At 42.0% G+C, this 20,209-nt stretch overlaps 1 protein-coding gene across 1 annotated transcript in view; it reads left to right on the top strand.

Moving 5' to 3' along the window:
* Positions 1–11,528, top strand: part of kirrel3b (kirre like nephrin family adhesion molecule 3b) — a 153,103-nt gene extending 141,575 nt beyond the window's left edge. Inside the window, 7 exon segments of the mRNA XM_030108946.1 lie at positions 289–389; positions 3,274–3,484; positions 5,393–5,500; positions 6,025–6,108; positions 6,412–6,521; positions 7,271–7,357; positions 10,462–11,528. Of these exon segments, the coding sequence (XP_029964806.1) occupies positions 289–389; positions 3,274–3,484; positions 5,393–5,500; positions 6,025–6,108; positions 6,412–6,521; positions 7,271–7,357; positions 10,462–10,923 (1,163 nt within the window). The 3' untranslated portion in view covers positions 10,924–11,528.
* Positions 11,529–20,209: the final 8,681 nt, after the last annotated feature.

Here is a 20,209-nt window from a genome sequence, read left to right as displayed (position 1 = left end):
GATCTTGAATGAGGTTCAGGCCACTACTTATGCCCTTTGTTCAGCCCCGGCGTGTCCTTGGAAAGATTGCAGTGAGGGATGAGACCTGCTCGTATCTCTGAACAGCGCAGTCTTCCACAGGACTCTCAAATCACACTCGAGGTGTCACTGCTAGGAGGCATTCAGAATTTAATCTACCATCAAGAAGTCAATTTAGCAGAATTGTCATAAGACCTGAAACTGGAAAAATTCTTCAATTTCACAGAGGTATTTTTAATTTTTTTTTTTTTCTTTTTGGTTCTGTTTCAGGACCCCCTACTATCTCCAGCACACAGACTCAGCAAGCTCTGCATGGAGAGAAAGGACAAATCAAGTGTTTTATTCGGAGTACACCACCTCCAGACCGCATCGTGAGTATGCCGCCTGTTCTAACTCATATTTAAAAATCTGATTGGAAATGTGTGTGCAATTAACTGGCTGGTCACTGTCACCTTAATAATGCAGATTGAAACTGGATCAGAGTACTGTATAGATCGAGCATTTGCACCATAATGTGTTTTTCTATATGGTGGAATTCCCAATCCAGCATTAACCCTTCGTTTCTTATTCAATGCACTCCTGGCACCCTGGTAGCACTGATCCCATTGAGATTTATGGTCTAATATAAACAGCTCACTCAGAGCTTGCGTCTCATGATTATTAATTTGCATGAGTGTGTGTGTGTGTCCACATATGCATGCGGTTAATTGCCACACTTTGTCATGTAATGTATATTTTTATTATACTGATGTCCAAAATTAAGTGTCGGAGCATAATTAATATCTGGTTTGTTTGGAGAGACTTCACTGCTCCAGTCTCGATGCGTATCCTTGATATTCTAAGTTAGTTAACTCAGAATTCACCGTGAAAACACACATATCTTATGATGCTCGCATGTCGAGAAACATGAAGTCAGTTCCATTCAAGCAAAGACTAAGATTAGACTCTGTCAGCTTTGCTGCTTTAACCTCCAACTCTTGATGTGGAACACATCTGATCTAATAAATCTAATGCTGTTTGTCAAGTATTAAAAACTCATTATACAACTTTAGGCACGAGGTGTTCTCTGAGCTTCACTGACTTTATACTCTGCGATCAACATTTTCCCAACTATGAAAAACATAAGAAGTAGTTAAAGGCGCCTTAAGGAGTTTGCACAATTTATGCAAAACAGTGCCCCCTGCAGGCCTTGGGCGTAATGCAGCTTAGTGAAAAACTCGTCCCTGTGGCTCGAGTGCACGGAAGAGGAGGGACTCCGTCTTCGCTCGTTTAGAAGCGCTCAAGTAAGTTTTAAGTTTCTTTTACCTGGTGGAGTCTGTGCTGGAGCTGTGGCAGTGCTAGAAGCCAGTCTTTTCTTACTTTCTGGAAGATCCTGCTCAGTTGTTGCTCACTAAGCATCTGGCGGAGTAATGGCGGACAAAGCGAAACTTATCCAGCCGGCACGCATTACGTCATTATTTTCAAATTCTCCCCAAAAAATGCTGGTGCCGGACCGGCACTGCAACTTTCAAGTGACAATTTAGCGCTGTTAGAGGTACTTGTAATGAATATGTCAGGGCACACTGTACACATCATTAAAAATGTGTAACATATTTATGGTGGAAAATAAGTATTTTTAAGGTTGTAAAACTCCTTAATGCACCTTTAACGCACACCAGAAATGGGATTTTTCTGTTACCACTGTGAATTTTCCAGCAACATGCATTTGCCTTAGAAGTCAACCTAAAACATACAACGATTTGAAGCAAACATTCACCAAATGAGTACGATACAATTTGAACAAAATCTGAATGATGTGTAATTTGTCTTAGCACAACAAAACATTGTTTTCTGTCTCACTACATAACGCATGATAAATTATCATCAGTCAGAGACTGCAAACATGCAATTTCTTCATTTTTTCTAATTTTTGCAACATGGAGCTTCTGTGATGACTGATTTTTCTCATGTGGGATGAATAAAGTCTCACATTAATTGCCATTGTTGCTTCTTCATTGAATAGTTTGAGTTGATGAAATGGATTCAACCTCTCATGCAACATATAGTCACATTTTTCTTTCATTTTAATAAATACATGATTGTTTCCTTAGCACAATGTGGAGATTTTTATAAGACGGTATTTCCTTGAACGTTTAGGGTTAGCGTGTGTCTTCCTTTGTTTTTCCTCTCAGGTTTTCAGAGTCTACTGTACTGAAAACAGCGCTCCTTGCAAATTCTTTTTGTTTCACAGCATGCCCTTCTCTCTAAGTGGTTGCATGCAGTCTCTCAGCAGCCAGATCCAAAAAGCAAAAGTAATTCAAACACTGCAATGAGAGCAGAATTGCTCGGAGTACACGCAATTTGCAGCTATCTATTGGACATTAACTCAGGCTACAGATGCCAGAAAAATCTCACTGAGCTGGCAGCTCGTCAAATGGAAATGAAGAGCACCAAACGGGCAGTTAACAAACACAATTTTAACCGTAACATTTTTTTTTAACAGAACACTGCATCTCAAAATGTTCTATCCAGCCAGAGTCCTGCAGCACAGCCTTTGTGTTTTTCCTACTGACTCAGGGCTCTCGGAGGCTTCGCTGTTCACCTACCTAAACACGCTAATGTCCGCACATTGATATCAGCAATTTATTCCGTCTTGCAACTAAACAAAGCGTCCAAGACGATCCCGTTATTATTGTGCAGCACCAGGTTCATCTCTTCCTGACCATCGCGTTGCATAAACGGCTCGCCGTACACTAGTGCACAATTAATTTAAGGATATGAAGGTGAAACGGCCTCCAGACTGAACCTACACCATTATGAGTATGACATTGTATTCAAGCAAATTGAAGCCTGCACTTAAAGAAGAATTCACTTGTGAGCAATAAACTGTGAGAACGACACACACTGAGGTTATCGTTCACCTTTAACACTGAGATGCTAAAGGTCCCCTGCTGGAGTGTTGGAACACTCAACAGCTTTTATTAGACACAACGATGGCTCCATTTTTCCACATCATGTAGCTTTTTCAAGTCATGTAAAAATGTCAGAAAAGGAGCTTTGACTGTCACCAAACTGAGTGTTATATTTTCACCCAGCTCACACGAGATATTGGAGTGCTTGTATTGTGTGTTCAAGCCTGTATTTTTTAATAATCTCTACTGATCTTGCATATATGTTCTTACTACTTGCAATCCCTGCACTTGTGGAGAAGACAGTAGAAGACATGCAGGTGCAAATAAATATCTTAACACTCCTTCACCATGTGGCGTGTCTCAGGCTTGGTCATGGAAGGAAACGGTGCTGGAGTCCGGAACCTCTGGCCGCTACACCGTGGAGACCGTCAACACGGAGGAGGGAGTCATCTCCACCTTGACAATGAGCAACATCGTCCCGACCGACTTCCAGACCATCTACAACTGCACGGCGTGGAACAGCTTCGGCTCCGACACCGAGATCATTCGTCTGAAGGAACAAGGTGGGAGCCAAGGTCCGACAGGTTCCACCTTCCTCTTCTTCAAATCAGTGGTTCTAGAACGTTGTGACGTGGCCGTGGCTTTTTGTGTGCGTCACTGTGGTTGTGGCCGTCCCGTGTCGGTGAGCTTGTAAGTGGACGTTTTCCTGGGTGAGACTGTGCTTTTTGTAAGTATGCATGAGACTCTGAATCCTGGCAGATGACAACACAAAATGAAAACTAATGCATCTTTTAAAAAACATGCAATGGGCAGATGCTGGCAAGGTTTAATCCAGTAATGTAAAAAAAATAGTAACTGAGAGTTGCCGGATCTTCAATAACAAATGTCCCATCAAATTACACTCTTTGATCTCCAGGAAATGCAGCCTGATTGATGCTTGACTATTTTACTGGCTGCAGTTGTTACATTTTTAAGGGATACATTTTAGTGCTGCTTCAATCATGTAAGAACTTATTACAATATAGGTAAAATGTTATTATGACAATGGATCCAATATATTGTTTTTGCTGTGGGCTGTATTACATTGAGAAAATCCAAAGTTAATACATTGATAGCAGGCATTCAATAAATGTCTGTTATTGCTCGTTATCTCTAAGTTATTTAAAAAAAAAATCACTTTTAATCATTTGGAATTATGAAATACTGGTAAAGCATTACAGCACGCTCTCTCTGAAATAGTTGATAAATGAGTGATAGACGAATACTTTCATTTCTGATCATCTGCACTTGGATCTTAAGCAGCTGATGTTCAGTGAGCGTCCATTTCCCTTCTATACCTCTTTATCCATCTTAAAGTCACAGCTGATTCCAGAGACGACAAACGAAAGCAGGGTGAACTGTGGACTTGTTTCTCACAAACTCCTAACCCTGTACTAAAACCAGGGTACAATAAAAGTGCACTAACCACTACTCCCTCTCGTCCTCAAGTAAATACTTCTGACCTAATATATACAAACAATTTTGTTCTTTCCTTGTGAAGACAAACATAAAACAATACGTTCCCGCCTGTTATGAATAATCATAATACTTTTATCTGTGACCTTTTCCCCTTTACTATTGGGAAAACAGTGTTTTCATCCACTTATCGCTAATGATAAATTATAAGCTGCTTATGTGAAAGTGACATTGATCAATGGAGACACTAAATAGGCTTTAATGGTGTAGGAAGAGCAGTCGGTTGTTTGCATTTGTTTAAAATGCGAGAAGGTCATAAATGTGGGCTGGTAACTCAGGTTCTCATTAAACCGCCTCTTAATGAGAACCTTTATAGCTGCAACAGCATATAGATATATGCCTGCTGGTTTTAGTGTTTTCCTCATGGAGGAACATCCATGCAATAACACACAAGCATGGCTATCCTCAGACGGATGCACGGTACAAAAACACAGGACTACCACAAGATACAGCTCAGAAAAACGTTTATTTACTGTGGCAGCTCTGTGTTTCCGTACTCATGCACTCGCCTGCTTGAACACAAAATCCCTCGGTAAACACCGCTATTAGTCTAAATAAGTGTAAATTAAAAGTTATTGGACAGTTAGGTAGTAAGACAGTATTAGCTGGGGAATGTTTACCTGTGATGATAACGCATAAAAGGAGCTGAGGAATTAATGTTTTGTTTGAATTTTCTGGTGTTTGGAGACGTTGCACAGAACATCTTTTGTCTCTGTCTCATTGAGGCTGTGCGGTTTTAAGCCTTTTGCTTTTAGTAGAATTTCTGTGTCGCACTGATGGGGGGGAGAAAGAATATCTCCTGGTGGTGCATGCATGTCACTGATAAATAAAACTTTGTAACATACATCCTCAACATTATGATCTGGAGGCTGCTGTTTAACTTTTCCGTCATGTTGAACACTGCGTGCAGATGAGCCGTCTATGGTATGTAACTGTAGAAGGACATGTCTTTTTGTTGCTCTCTGCAGAATCCCTTCCAGTGGCGGTGATCATCGGCATTGCTGTGGGAGCCTTCGTGGCCTTCATTGTCGTCATGGGCACCATCGGAGCATTCTGCTGCACCCGCTCTCAGAGAAGTATGTCTTTGTTTCCCCCTTTCCATCCATGCATGCCAAGGTTTTGTATTATCCTCATGCCCATTAGAAAAAAAATGTCCATCTTTTCCAGTATAGACTTATTTTTAAATCAAGTAAATTATCAAAGAGGTGATTATACGTTTCTGCAGAGATGGTTGTCTTCACGTTTGGTGGGGTTTCTCAAAAAGTGGGACATCTGCCAGCAGTTTCAAGGAACGTCAAGCTAAGTTCGGGGGAAAAGCAGCAGTGTCACACTGAATAAAAGATGAAACCCAAGCCTGAGATGGACATCTTTTTTTTTTTTTTTGTGGCGCAGAGATAGCCAGATTGCGATAAGGACTCATTTCATGCAATCACAGTCTGGCTGCATTCGCTTTTGAGGCTGTTTACATCCAGCGCAATGTTCACCGCCAGCCACCCATATACAGACTGACTGAGGTTCGAAACAGTTGGCCTCGGTCTCTGTCCAAGAACCACACTGTGCTACTGGTCCCTTCAGCATGTCTATTGTCTGTACACTACAGAGGAAGCGCACCTGGTTATGCCCTCACTGCCCGTCTCCATCTGTGCTCACCAGAGAGAACTTGCAAGCAAAATTAAGACAGAAAGTAAGACTTTGTTATATGACAGCATCACATCAGCACTGCCGCAAACAGAGGAGGACTCTGTGAGATTGCACATACATGCATTAAAAAAAAAGAAGATAATCTTGTGTTGGCAGGAAACAAATGATTAATAATGCTTTTGTACTGTTGTGTGGAAATGGGGGTGATCTAACCAAGCAAAGCCCAGGGATCTTTGCTAAGTTCTGTAATGCTGCAAACTGCACTGGGGGAAAGTATAGTGTCAACAAATACAGAACGGTGTTGATCCATCCTATTAAGACATACACGCCCGTCTGTTTCTGCCAGATCTGAAAGGAGTGGTGTCGGCAAAAAACGACATCCGTGTGGAAATCGTGCACAAAGACCACAACGCGGCGCGAGAAAATGAAGAACACACCTCCATGAAACAACTGATGGTGAGTGTGAGTGTCACAATTACTCTTTCTTTTTCCTGTATGTGTTCTGAGACATAAAGTATGATCTGTTCTCATTAATTTTTTTTTTTTACTCTGGCATGCTCTTTTTTCAAAGCTAGCGAATGCACCGTACCCGCTGTTGCTGTTTTCTGTGGAATACATTGTTTTATGAGTAATAGAAGAACAGGAGAGCATGCATATTGCATATGTGCTGTTTATATTTATCAGCATGCCACTCGTCCAATAAGCAGAGCAGACCCCAATACATTTTAACTATGGCGATGCTGATGTATACCGGTAATCCTACAGTGGGTGTACCTCTGTATCTGCATGCCTCCCAGACACACAAAGACCGGTTTCCTCTTTGAGCTCCACCACTGTTTTGCTTTCCGTGCAGTTCGCTCCGGGGCTGGGCTATTTGTAGTTGGAGCCTCTGGATTACGTATTCTTTTCAAAATACTTAATACAGTCGGCACTCGATGTCAGTGCAGTGATATGAGCTTAGCTGCCTCACAAATCTGCATTTTGTAAAGATAAATAAAAGATACTGATGAGTAAATTATTAATGCTCCCTACCAGTCCCGTGTGAAGGTGAAGCATGTCTGACTGATTTTAAAAAAAGAAGAAGAACGAGTGATGAAAGTTAAACCCTTCTATCTCAAAATGTCTTCTTTTTTTTTTTTAATACTGTTACTGGAGGAGTTTCGGAAACGGCAGACCGACTGTGCGCTGCTTGATTTTCTATGCAGGTTGAGCGGGGAGAGTTCCAGCAGGAGTCAGTTTTGAAGCAGTTGGAAGTATTACAAGAGGAGGAGAAGGAGTATCAGCACATTAAGGTACGACTCATGTACAATGACAGCATGAAGGCATGAATCGGGAGAGCATGAGTAGAAGGTGGTATGAGAGAGCGAGAGAGAGAGAGAGAGATAGGAAATGCCTTTGGGCACATGATGGTCTTCGACTGTGGAACCAAAATAGCTGAAAAGCATTAATCCCTCATCTGCTACACATGATTTTTCCAAAGACAAGTCCGCAGGCAAAAAGAGTCCTGTTATAGGTCTAATTTTAATAATTAGTTTCTCATCCAAGGTGGTTTGAAAAATCAGAGACTGGTCAGCCCTCGAGCTGTTATTTCAGTTTTTATTTATAACATCTGCAAGTAGACAAGAATGGGCTGTTTTAAAGATCATCTGGAAGTGGGGAAAGTGCTGAGTAGCTGTACGCCAGTTTAATTCTGCTCACTCAGCCGCAGCTTTCAGTTATCGGTAGCAAAAATCCTTTTTTCTTAGCATTTGTTGATATATCGGAAATGTGTTTGAATTAGTCGAGATGTTCAAGACGTGGAAAACTGTTTCTCATCCAGATGAACCTCACTGCCCTGCTTCACCTACGGGAGGCTGGGGTCCATCAGGCCGGTGTATCACAGCGCTGAGGGTCTCTGGGGAAAAGAGAAATGAGCTCTCGCTCCCTTTACTTTAAGAACACGATGACGTCAGTCTTTCCTCTCAGTTTGCTCTCATCACATCTCCGGAGCAGAGTTATTCTGATTTGATGTCCAACATCCTATCTTGTGATTTGCCATAAATCCTGAAGTTGGCAGAGTCGATGCAAACATACCACTGATGTTTTATTTAATGTCCTCACAGGAGCTTCGCACTTGAGTTTGTCGTGACTTACTTTGTCCTTGCCGTCTCAAAGAAAGCAAACTGTTCTCGCAGTGTGTATCCCTTTAACCGAGGCAAACACACAAATTAATGCTGGAAAATGTAGTCACTGTAGGTAAAAAGACAGAACTCTGACAGCACAGGGAGAACATGTAAACTCCCACAGAGAAAGGCCCTGTGAGCCAGCAGATTCAAAAAAGAAACTTTCTTGCGCTGATTTGACAGCGAGCCACAACTTTATTGCATCAGTGTCATTATTCAAAGAGTGGCCATGAAGTGAAAACCTTTTGTGAAAACACACACGGCGTAAGGATTTTAATGCAGCAGTTTTCTGCTCAGAAGTGATATTGATTTGAAGGTTGTTTTTTTGTTGTTGTTTTTTTTTTCTGACTGGCAGGCACATCTTTTGTTATTCTTGGAAAAAAACCAAGTGTTCTGTTCGCTCAAATACCGTGCCAGAGTATTAAATAATTATTTTTCCCAAAATGACTACACAACGGCACAGGTTTGAATCACACTGACATGACTTCATGTCAGCGGCGACACCATAAGCAAGCGAGAAAGACTCATAACACATTCAGCCCTTATGCCGGCAGGTAGCAGGGAACAATAACGCTATATTTAGACAGGAATCTGACCCCAGGAAACTATCCGCCGTTTGATCGCAGACATGCGTGTTCAGCCACTGATCTCAGTAGCATGTTTGAGGCCTGGCTGTAGACACATGAGACGAGTGAAACACCACAGCTGCGAGGTCTTTCAAATGCCGGGATTCCGTAAATAAAGTAAAACCGACTTGAGGGCTATTCGTGGCTGCCTGCTCATTTGCGTGCCGATTGTCAGTCTCCATGGACTAGTCACTTTGTTTCACTTGCCAGCATCACAAAACCTTCTCAAGCCAAAATCAGACGTCTTGATGAGGTGATTGGTTATCTTTCACACCTACATAGATGCTCTTTTAAAAGGGGTATTTAGTTATCAGCTTAATTGAATAATAAGAATAATTTCTTTGTAAATGCTTGTTGTTAATTATTCATAAGTGTTGTGTTTGTCGTGGTGCTTAGAAGAGATTTTTTATCTTCACAAGTGAATTGAAAAAGTCTATTGTTGAAATGTTGCAGAACGAAATCTCCATATTTTTTTTTTTTATAGACATGAGCTGTTAAAAATGTGCTGTTAAAAATATTCACATATGTGGTGAAAGTGCTCGCAGCCCCTCAAGAAGAACCCGGAGGTATTTTTCATGTAAATGCACTGGTAAATCAAGCACAGCGGATTATCACAGCAGGTGTTTATTCCACCTCCGACCTGCCTTCTTGTCAGCAAGATGAATTCTCACACTGCAATTTAGAGTTAACAGAGATGATATCATTGCTGCGATGCCTCACCGATACAGGTGTCGTCCGCGCCTTGCTCGGGCTCGTCAGTGTCACCGGAGCGAATTCTGCCTTGTTTGTCTGTCCTTTTTTTTTTCTTCCTCCAAGTCCAAGCAGTTGTTGGCATTGGCTCCCTGGAGTACACTTGTGTTGTGTTGTGCTTGCTTACCTGCTCCCTCTGGAAGCAGATTTTTTTTGATCCTCGCTAATGACGGCGCGTAGCAGAAGGGGGGGACCGAACGTGAGATAAAGGCCAGGCGCGAACAATCTCCCTGCCTGCTGTCTGATAATGACAAGCATAACGAGGATCCTCTCAGGTTGTCGTTCTCATTTCCCCATTATGAGCATTCTTCTTTTGGGATTTGCCACCGCGCTCACTGTGCTTGACATTCACAGTCCATTCACACGAGGACGTAAAAAAAAAAACACACACACACACACACACGCACATGCCCCAACCGGACCCTTAGCGACAGCGCGGTGCCTGCAGGCAAGCTGACAAACAAGTGGCACAGCTGTATAGCCTCAGAAGTTGCTTCAGTGTATACATGAAATTACCAACAGTATAATTCATTGAGGTCCAATTATTACGGGTTCGTGAGGGAACTTCACAGGGACGCGTTTCATGCCAAACGGTGAACCGTTGAGGACTGCTTAATTAGTGCTGGACGAGATTTTTCAAGGTTAAAGTGGAGGTTAACTAATTTCTGGTGCTGAGATTCACCACTTTTTTTTCTTGTTGCTTCAGTCGTTGGAGTGATGTACACAGCTGATGGTGTAAACATGGTGTTTGACTGGCAATTACTGCCAGTCTGACCTCGCAGTGCATTGAGCATTTTGAAGGAAACATATATAATCATAGTGTTTTTATCTCTTTTCCCATTTATTGGTTTTCCCTAGGATCCTACAAATGGCTACTACAGCGTCAATACCTTCAAGGAGCACCACACGCCCACCATGGCGGGGAATCAGACCCCCGAGGTCCGGAACCCCACCAGCACCGGTACCCTGGGTAAACAGAGGGTACCGACGGGAATGTCCTTCACCAACATCTACTCCACCCTGGGGGCGGGTCCCAACCGCCTCTACGACTACAGCCAGCGCTTCGTGTTGGGCATGGGCAGCAGCTCCATCGAGCTGTGCGAGCGGGAGTTCCAGCGCGGCTCGCTCAGCGACTCCAGCTCGTTCATCGACACGCAGTGCGACAGCAGCGTCAGCAGCTACAGTAAGCCGGACGGCTACGTGCAGTTCGACAAAGACAGCAAGGCGTCGGCCTCCTCCTCGTCCCACTACTCCCAGTCGTCCTCTCAGAACTCAGACCTCACCCGGCCCCTGCAGAAGCGCATGCAGACCCACGTCTGACCTCAGTAGCGGGGAGGGTGGTTTGCACGGGTTGTAACGAGCAGCCAGGATTGTAAAACTGTGAAAGAATCGGCTCCCAGGATCTCCTGAAAAGCAACATTGTTACAATGTGTTTCCGTATTGCCAGAAGACGCCAGAGCGAGTGGGCTTTTAACACACCTACGCCGGACTTGCTTGGACTTCTCACCGTCCCAAAAAGTGGATCAAGAAGCCTTACACTTCTTCATGGTTAACTCATCGACTCCCTCCTTTATTTAACCCATGATACAATCGTGCCACAGAGAGGTTATTTGCCAACACAGACACTAAGACACGTTTGGAATTTGAACATCACAGCGTCTGCGGTGAGACTGTCAGCAGATCAGAGGGCAGGAAAACAAGGCTTTGTGTGACAATCAGCTCCCCTGGCATGGACCAGTTTTGCTTTTTGGAGATTGTCTTTCAGAACAAAAAAAAAAAAAAAAAACTCGATTGTTGTTATGAGGGTCGAAGCGCTCAGCACAAACTGCCTGATAATGAGTGCAAGCCAATGTCCTGCTGCTCTCGTGTAGTTCCAAGCACAAAATTGAATGTGCACGTGCTTGTTTTTTTTTTTTTTGTTTTTTTTTTTTGTTTTTTATTGCTAATTTGTTTGGGTTTTTTTTGTATTTTCTTTTCTTTTTTAGTTGTTAAGGTGATAACTTTCTCCATCTCCCACCTTTCCTTCAAACACTCTGTGTTAAGCTTGGCTTGTTGAAAACCCGTCTCCTGTGTAGGTGGAAGAAAACTTTCTCCATGTGCCCACAGACGTCTCAGACGCTGAAAAGAGTGGCTGTTTTTCCTCTCTCCACAGCTGTATCTAGGCCACAGCGCTGAGCTGATAAGGAGGGGCTACGATCTCATTTTAAATCCCTGAGTCATTATTTTACTTTGTCACTCTGCGATAAAAGAATATCAGTGTACATATGTGACTGTAATTTCTTCTCGAGCATCTAATTTCTGACTCTGATTTCCCTCATGGATGCCTCTAAATGAGACATGAGCGCCTCTTCTTGTCCATATCTGCTTTGCCTTGAGGGTTCATTTGAACTGGGTCAAAAACAAACTTTGACTAAATGAGATAGACGTATACACTCGCAGCTCCTCTGCCGATGTTGAGCGGCATTCTCCGTGGCGTTGCCGCGCCAAACCCACCTCCGAGACGCGCAGTTGGAAAGCCCACAAAAAGCGCCGCGCGTCGCGCTTGTGGCTTTTTCCTCCTGACACCACTGATCAACAACCATATACTTGAGGGCACCTGCTGAATGAAATGTAAACATTATATTTTAGCTTCTTATTGTGTGGTTATCCCATATTGTCAATATCACTGTTGACGCCGGAGCTTAGTGCATCCTGACTGTATACATACTCGTGATCGTGCCGGTCATCAAGGGACCATGACAAGCTAATTTAGAAAAATGTGTTTGATTTCGCCGTCCGCGACTCATTTCTGCCTGCTGTGGAACCTGGTGGTGGTGAGCTAAATGCATCTCAAGTGCACTGTTTTGTTTTGTTTTATTTTTTTTCCACTGTATGTGACATGTATGGAATTGGATTTATTATTTAATCACTGACACTGTATTTGTTTTAGTTGAGGGTAGAGGCAGAGCGTAGCGATTTAACGCGCAGCTACACAAAAACACTCTTACATGACGTGAAATTTCAAAGTGAGCCACGTGTCGAGAGCGACGTTGTCACACGGCGTGCGTGTCGTCTGGCAGTAAGCAAAGCGAACGAGTGAGTGGAGAGTTTTGCGCTTTTGTAGTACAGAACACTGAAAACTCAATTGCAAAATAAAATCCCGTCATTTCTCATTGACGCTACCACGCAGCAGGAATGCTTCCACACACTGCCATCAGCCGTAAGCTGTGTTAAAGCTGGCTCTGACAGAAAAAGACACCCAGTTTGTGCAAAACATAGATCATTTCTGTCAGAGTCGTGTTTGATTCATGTGTTTGTTCCAGCCATGTTTTATAAAATTAACTAGTTTGTCATTTAATCAGTTCTTTAAAGATTAAAAAAAAAATCTTTTCTAGAAAAACTGAAGCAAATTCTTGTAAAAACAGAAGTAATGACACACATTCAGTCCCAACCTTGTTTTGTTCATACTGCTCAGTTCTAACTAAAGTGCAATAGAAAGCAGAAACGTTAATAAACAAAAAAACTCTATCTGATCAGGTTTTTTTTTTTTTTTTTTTTTACTCTCTCTAGTAAACCAGTCAATGTGTTTGACTCTGTGTGAGCCTGGAACTATGAAATCTGCCTCTCAACTCATGAAAAAAAAAGCAAGCACTGTATTTCCAACAAAAGCAAGTTGTTGTTGTTGTAAGCACTTTACATATGATTATATTCAAGGCATTTGAATGGGGCTTTCCACTTGAGTGGCAGTGGTTTGGACTCTAATTTTACAAATGGATTGGCGCCCATTGTACAGCTTAAGACAAAAAGCTCTGTTTCAATGCTGATAATCCAGCTTGGCACTTAGTAGACTGTATATAAATCTCCAACGCTGTCTTTCTCAGCATATAATTTTTCCTGGTTTTTCTTTCTTTTTCATTCAGAGCTCAGCGGATCCACATGGCATTCAAACTGTACAGATAGACAATCGCTTTCCCTTTGTTTCCTTTCCAAAAGAAAAAAAAAAAAAATTCTGAAACCTTGCTTGTTTCTCAAAATCACATGAAAGGCTTGTGTGCTCAGTTTTCTTTCCTCCAGATCTCACAGGGAAAACTGACACTCTGTACACCGAGCACACATGAGGCTATAGGATGAGAAGCTGAGCTCAGCCGGGACAGCTTTGAAGTGAGATGCAGTAAGAGGTTATTATACTTTCAGCCCCTCTGAGAGATGCTCAGATGCCCAGTAATATATTGCATTTGGCACCACGATGACTGTCAAGTATGCCTCTGCCCCTTTTTTATTCATATTTCTCTGCATTTATGGACTTAAGGTATCGGCAGCATTCAATTACAGTGTGATCCAGTTTGAGAGAGACGTGCATTTTTTTTATTTTTTTTCATTTAAGTCATTTGCATTAAGTTACATCTGCAGTCATTGATTATAAAATGTTTCCCCTTCAAAGCTTGTCCGGAAAGGTACAGTTTTCCCTGACTGATGCGGCTCCTGCACTGATCCAAACATAACGCATTTTCCCAGTCCAGAGAATCTGCACACTGCACAGCAAACAGATAAATATTTGATAGGCCGGCCTTCTGTCCCATCCTCTACCCACCCCAGAATGCCCCGCTCGGTGGCAACAGCCGCAGTGGGCAGGAGAAGCAGCACAGGACGTGAGCGCCGTGTCGGTCTGCGGGAATCAAAGCCCATGCGGGGACAGAGTGTACTCTGCTCACCTGTGGACGCCTCGCCGGCTGGTGCTGGCGCCACCGCCGCCGCCGCCGCCGCCCGCTCTCCTGGCCGCGTGCGCCGCACAGATGCCAGGGCAGAGCAGATGAATAAACACAAAGACCCGGAACAATTACAAGGGGTTGCTGCCCTTTTGCTGATAAAACAGGGCAACTCTTTCAGTGGAGAGGATGCTGGGAAGTCCATTATTCAGAGATGTTAAAGACTGGCCTGTAACGCACGAGATAAGAACATTTTCCGAGGTTATGAGCGGCGTAAAGTGAAGGCTGTGGGGTGTTTCTGTCACCTATGCTTTCCACTGGCTATCCTATGTTCTATACTGTATTGAAAAATAAAATCGTGGGTAAAATTTGGCCTTTTTTTTAGATTATTGCTAATCATTTTCTACAAAGAACTGGTGAAAAGAAAAGGGTAGAGGTAATATTTGTTTTATCAAATGTGTATGGCCCTCTGGGGACAGCAGCTGAAGTGGCTTCACCTGTCCGACTGCAGCGCAGGCGTCCTAAGGCGAGCTCAAAAGCTGGCTTGATCTTCATTTCCAGCGTGAGTACAGACCGTGAAAGCAGGCCTCACGAGGTTTCAGGAAAGGACAGCTGGTTTGTGGCAGTCAGACATTTATAACAACATCACTTTTTTTTTTTCTTTTTTTGTTATCGTTGCTAAGCGGAACTCACCAAACGTTTCATCTCTTAATGACCAATAGAGCACGCGAGCTGGATTTAGACCGTTATGAGTGCAATCTATGCCCAGCTGTTGCAGAATAGATACAAAGACAGATATTTCAAAATGAAAGTATGAAGCTACCGTTGGGATTTGCTTTTATTTGCCTATGGGTTCCAACCGCCTTTGACAATAATATCCTGTACGTGAAAACCATAACACATAAGAAATGAAAGATTGATTGCAGTGTGTGGCTTACAGTACATGAGGTTATTTCAAGCGTTCGATAGATGTTGTAGCCCATGATCCTAACATTTGCAAGACTGAATTGATCATAAACCTTTCTTAGTAGAATACATGCTTTATATTGCCCCCATTCTTTCTCTCTCTTTTTATTCATTTGTTCTTTTTTTCCCACTTCATTCCAATCAATACCTTGTTAGTACTTTAAATAACATGAAAGTTGTAAGGTCTGGACTTGTTTGCAAATAATCCACAGTTTGCTCCAGCCTGCAGGGCGCACGGGTAATGAGCGTGGCGCGGTTTGTGTACAATAGGTCGGATAAGAAAATTGAAATATCACTGAAAACCCTTTGAAAGTCAAATGAGAATGCTCGTCTGTGATTGGTTGAATTGTTCTGTACTCCAAATAATGCAAACGAGTTGCAAATAGGACATGACACAGGTCTGAGGAGGTACTCGACATGATCAGCCATTTCAAGAATCTGTATAGTGCACCACGAACATACAGTAATTGTAATAAAAGAAAAAAAAGAAAAAGAGGTGTAAATGCTTTTGGGTAAACTACTATTTTCAGGCAGTGGCCCTCTGTATCTAAGAAAAAAAAAAAAGAAAAAAGGTTGTATTTTAACTGTACTGGTCTGTGAATCTATGATGCTTTTGCTCTGTATATTTGGAGAATAAAACTGATGTTTGAGTTTGTGTTTATTTTGCATTCATCTCTGTTGGCAGGAATGAATGGGAGTCGACTTCATCACAGTATGAACAGGCAATTTGTTTAGAAATGAAGCGGAGGGAGAATAAGAGTGCATTAAAATGAAGAAACCTTGGCATTCAATTTTTGTTTTTGCAAATGCGTATATAAGAATAGTCTCATATTTTATTTATTTATGTTTCTTTCATATTGTTTTAAGCCTGAGGGTGTTGCCAATGTAGGATCTCATTATTTATTCATACAACTACCACTAGGGTACTAAAGCAACATTTAGAGAAAGACTGCTAAACCACTATGGCGCCCGTTTCAACATCACTGCTATATCTGGGTTTGTCCAAGTCCACTTTTGGAAAAGACTTAACTGCTTGCAACGTACAGTATATTTAGAAAACAACCTAAAAAAATGAGCTGAAATGTCTTGATCTTAGCATCCAGTGAAAACAGAAAAGGAAGAGAGAGGTTGATTCCCACAGTCGGTCATTTGAAGCAAAGCAGACCGAGAGGTAAGAGCAGCAAGCTTATGACTGAAAGGTCGAGGTTTAAATCCCGCCATCCTCTGCTAAGAGTCGCATTTGCAAAAGCATCATCCAGCGTAAATGCAGATCAAACGTACGGATCACCATCTATTGTGGAGACGGCAGAAGACAGCAGCAGCCTGGAGCAGAACTCAGTCGTTAACCTTAATGCCAGGAGAGGTGGGCTGCCGTGCTACGGCTCCTGGGGAGCTTGTGGGAAAAGCTTGTTGAGCTCATGAACACACAGTGGTCTTATGTTAGACACATTTCCAAAACAGAAAATATTCACACCAATCCGTCCATCCATCCAGTGAAAACCCTTCTCCTATATAAGGTTAAGCAGAATGAATATATTAATCATTTATTTCGAACCAAAGTCAGCCTGTGAAGCAGAAAATCTGCAGTCTCAGACGCTGCTTCATATCCATCTACATAACAACAACAAAGCAAAAAACAAATGGACCAAAATCATGTTAACAACCAAAGCTCTCCTAATGAATCTCCTTCGCTGGTTTCAGCAGTCTCTGATTTCCTCATCTATTTTAAACACAGCTTCGCTGATCCCTAAACACACACAATTACTGGAGCCAAAATGCTTTGTAACCAACATATGGCCCAGTCGATGTACACGGCTGCCACTGACGGATTCCAATATAAAGAAAAGTTTCCTGCTGGTTCTGATAGCACGTCCATGCAGTCTAGATTTCTGCTGGAGCTGAATGTTGCTACATACTGTGCTTTTATTTAACACTGATCATAAGGCAGAATGAGAAAAAAGTAATGCTAAATGAACAAAAAGCTTATTTACAGGCAGCGTTTGTATGTGTTGCAGGACAAGAATAAAGAATCACGTTCACAGGCTTCACTCATGTGTGTGTGTTGGTAACACCAATCTACTGTTCCCTTTATATTGCGGCTGGTTTAGAAGCACTGTCCCTCCCTGTATTTGTTAAAAGTATTCAGGCTGGCTGTTTATCCACTTCCCGCTCTGTTATTTTCCCGAGCAGTCAGCAGATTCACACCATTACATTTACATTCAGCCCTTTAATCCATTAATAGGACCATTGCAGTCTTACTTCCAAATTAAATGAACTCACATAAACACCTTAGCTTGTCTCAAGTACTGGCTCCAATCCTACAGAACTGAAACTTAAAAGTGATTTGAATTCCCTCATGCATAGAGTCGGTACAATGCAAGGGCAATTACTCTTCAGCTGGATTAATCCACTTGCAGCCGGCATGGAAATGTAGCATTCTTGAAGTCAGAACCAGAAACAATTCTGTGATTCGTATGAGCGGTGTGTGTGCGTGTGTGTGTGTGGCTCAGATGAGGAAAGAGTACGCATTTCGCTGTTGCACATCAAACTCACACCCAGACAGACAGAGGACTTGCTGTGCCTGCATAAGGTTACCTCAAAGCAAGAGCAATAACCAGTCTGGTCTTGATATTGAGAATCCATCTGCTAACAACATGATTTCCCTGGAAAAGCTCCCCATGCTGCATATAAAATGGCTGTGTTTTCTAAACATTACACAAATAGAGCCATTTGTGATGGATTTCACTAATCATAGAGCTCCAACTCATTACTGAACAGATCTAGGCCAGACATTTGCTTACATTATTGCTTTAAACACTCTCCTTGGAACTAGTTATTGGAAGGCACTAATCATTCATCCCTGCCTTCCCTGACAAAGTACAGAGCGCGTTGAGCTCCCCGTGGGCCTCACCTCATCCAAGAGATACAGTATTGTTACAAAATGACTCATAAATGACTCTGCATCCTTTCAAATGAGCGCTTACGACAGGCTACTCTGTCATGAATTACCTTGGCAGATAATTGCATTTGGAATCCAATTTAACAAAGACACAAATTCAGAGCAAACGGCAGACTAAGCGCCCGGCGTGCCGGCGCATTCGCAAAATTATCTACGGGCAGATATTTACGTGGCGGGAACAAAGGCGCGCTAAGAGGTGGAGGGCGAGCGCGCCGAACAACACGGCTCAGAGTCCGCCGGCTGATTGAACATGCTCTCTGCGCCATGACCATATTCCATTTATCCACCGATTATGTTGTTGTTGGGTTTTTTTTCTGCAGACAGCCTGATTAGATTGTCAGTCAAACTTGTTTATCGGCTCCAAACTGTAAAGCATATGGTCTAATAACAAGCAAGACAAGACAAGCTGAGTGACACGCCGAAGCAAGTCTCCGTACCGCCGCCTCTCTGATGCAATTGCGTATGAAATGCCTTCTTTGGAGTCAATTGTTTATTAAGGACAGCTGTTTTAGCAGAAAAGTCGCTCCACCGGCAGCTGTCTTTTGAAGAAACATGGAGCCTTGAGCAGATCCTTAAAAGAGGCATGTCGAGTTTCAAAAGCAAACTTCACTTCAGTTGTGAGGAGGTGAATATGTAAGCAAATAAACCTGTCTGTGTGGAATATTAACTCATTCATTTGCAGGCAAATTATCACACAAAAATACCTTCAAAAGCCACAGTTTGCTTTTAGTTACCGTTGAGTTTCCAATCTGTATTGACAAGAGAGCTCCACAGTTTCATCTCTCACCTTTTAGCACCGTAAAAACATTAATCAGCAGTAAAACTTGAACTTGTGACAGTTACTGAAGCTTGTGAAGCTTCATTATGAACAAAAAAAAAAGTTTGACAAAGTAACTTTTAATTATCACTGTTAATAGGAGGATTAATAATATCACTGTTTATTGTTGAAATGACACATGAGCTGATGAGGTTCAGCTTAAGTTTCCTCCGTGAAGGTTGAAGTCACAAGTTATTTTGATCAATTTTGTTAATCAGAAAATAACATCCACTATTATCCAATCAATGGATTTCTTTGAGTGCAATGCAATATATAGGGTGAACTGAAAACTTTACCGAACACTGAAGAAGCAGAAAGCAGCAGAGATAAACTGAAGACAACAAACAGCAGGCAGATTTAATGAGGTAATTTTTATATAAAAACAAAATAAATCAGTTACCCATTCCATCCTGCCAGAGTAGAAATATTACAGTGATTCGCGAACATGTTTTCTACTAACACTGTTATTCAGCCTTCTTATTTATGACCTCTTGTCACTGGGAGCTCTTATACGGTTAGAAAAACCTCGATGTCTGCTTTTACATTGAATACAAGCCCGCAAAGATTTGGTTCACAATTTACTCACTTGTGCAATTTTTTTTTTCTTTTCATTTTTTTTTCTTTTACCCTAAAAAGTCTTTGAACAATGTACCAATACGCCTTAATGATGTAGGGAATGTTTTTCAGATTAGCGTCATATTTTCCATTGCCTTTCCGAACTGTGCGTGCCTTATGTGGCAAATGATTTATCTGGTTTCATGTTTATTTTAGCAGAAAAAGTGTTTTGTGTTTTTAATTATTAATTTTTATGAGTATTAATTTAGGAAAATCAAGTCTCTATTCTACATCCTGACAAGAATTTGTTTGGCAGCTTGGTAAATCTTTCAGGGGAGAAAGGTTTGCAACATTCGAGCCCACACAGCCTGGAGATCCCTCCACTCAGATGACTTGCATTATTTAAATCAGAGGAGGAGGATCAGGCAGTCCAGTCAGTGCTAAACGTGGAAAATAATCTGCTAAATAAATTAAAGATATTCACAAAAATTAAAAACAATGATTCTTCCTGAGCTGTTGAATTAGAACAAACACAACATTCATGACTGGGGTGGTTATCGTCCAAGTCTTGGCCTCTTAAACATAGACAGAGACTATTATTATCGCTTGAAACATCAGAAGATT

The sequence above is a fragment of the Salarias fasciatus genome, chromosome 14, assembly GCF_902148845.1.
Source record: "Salarias fasciatus chromosome 14, fSalaFa1.1, whole genome shotgun sequence".
Lineage (NCBI taxonomy): Eukaryota > Metazoa > Chordata > Actinopteri > Blenniiformes > Blenniidae > Salarias > Salarias fasciatus.
This window is presented reverse-complemented; position numbering and strand designations above follow the sequence as displayed.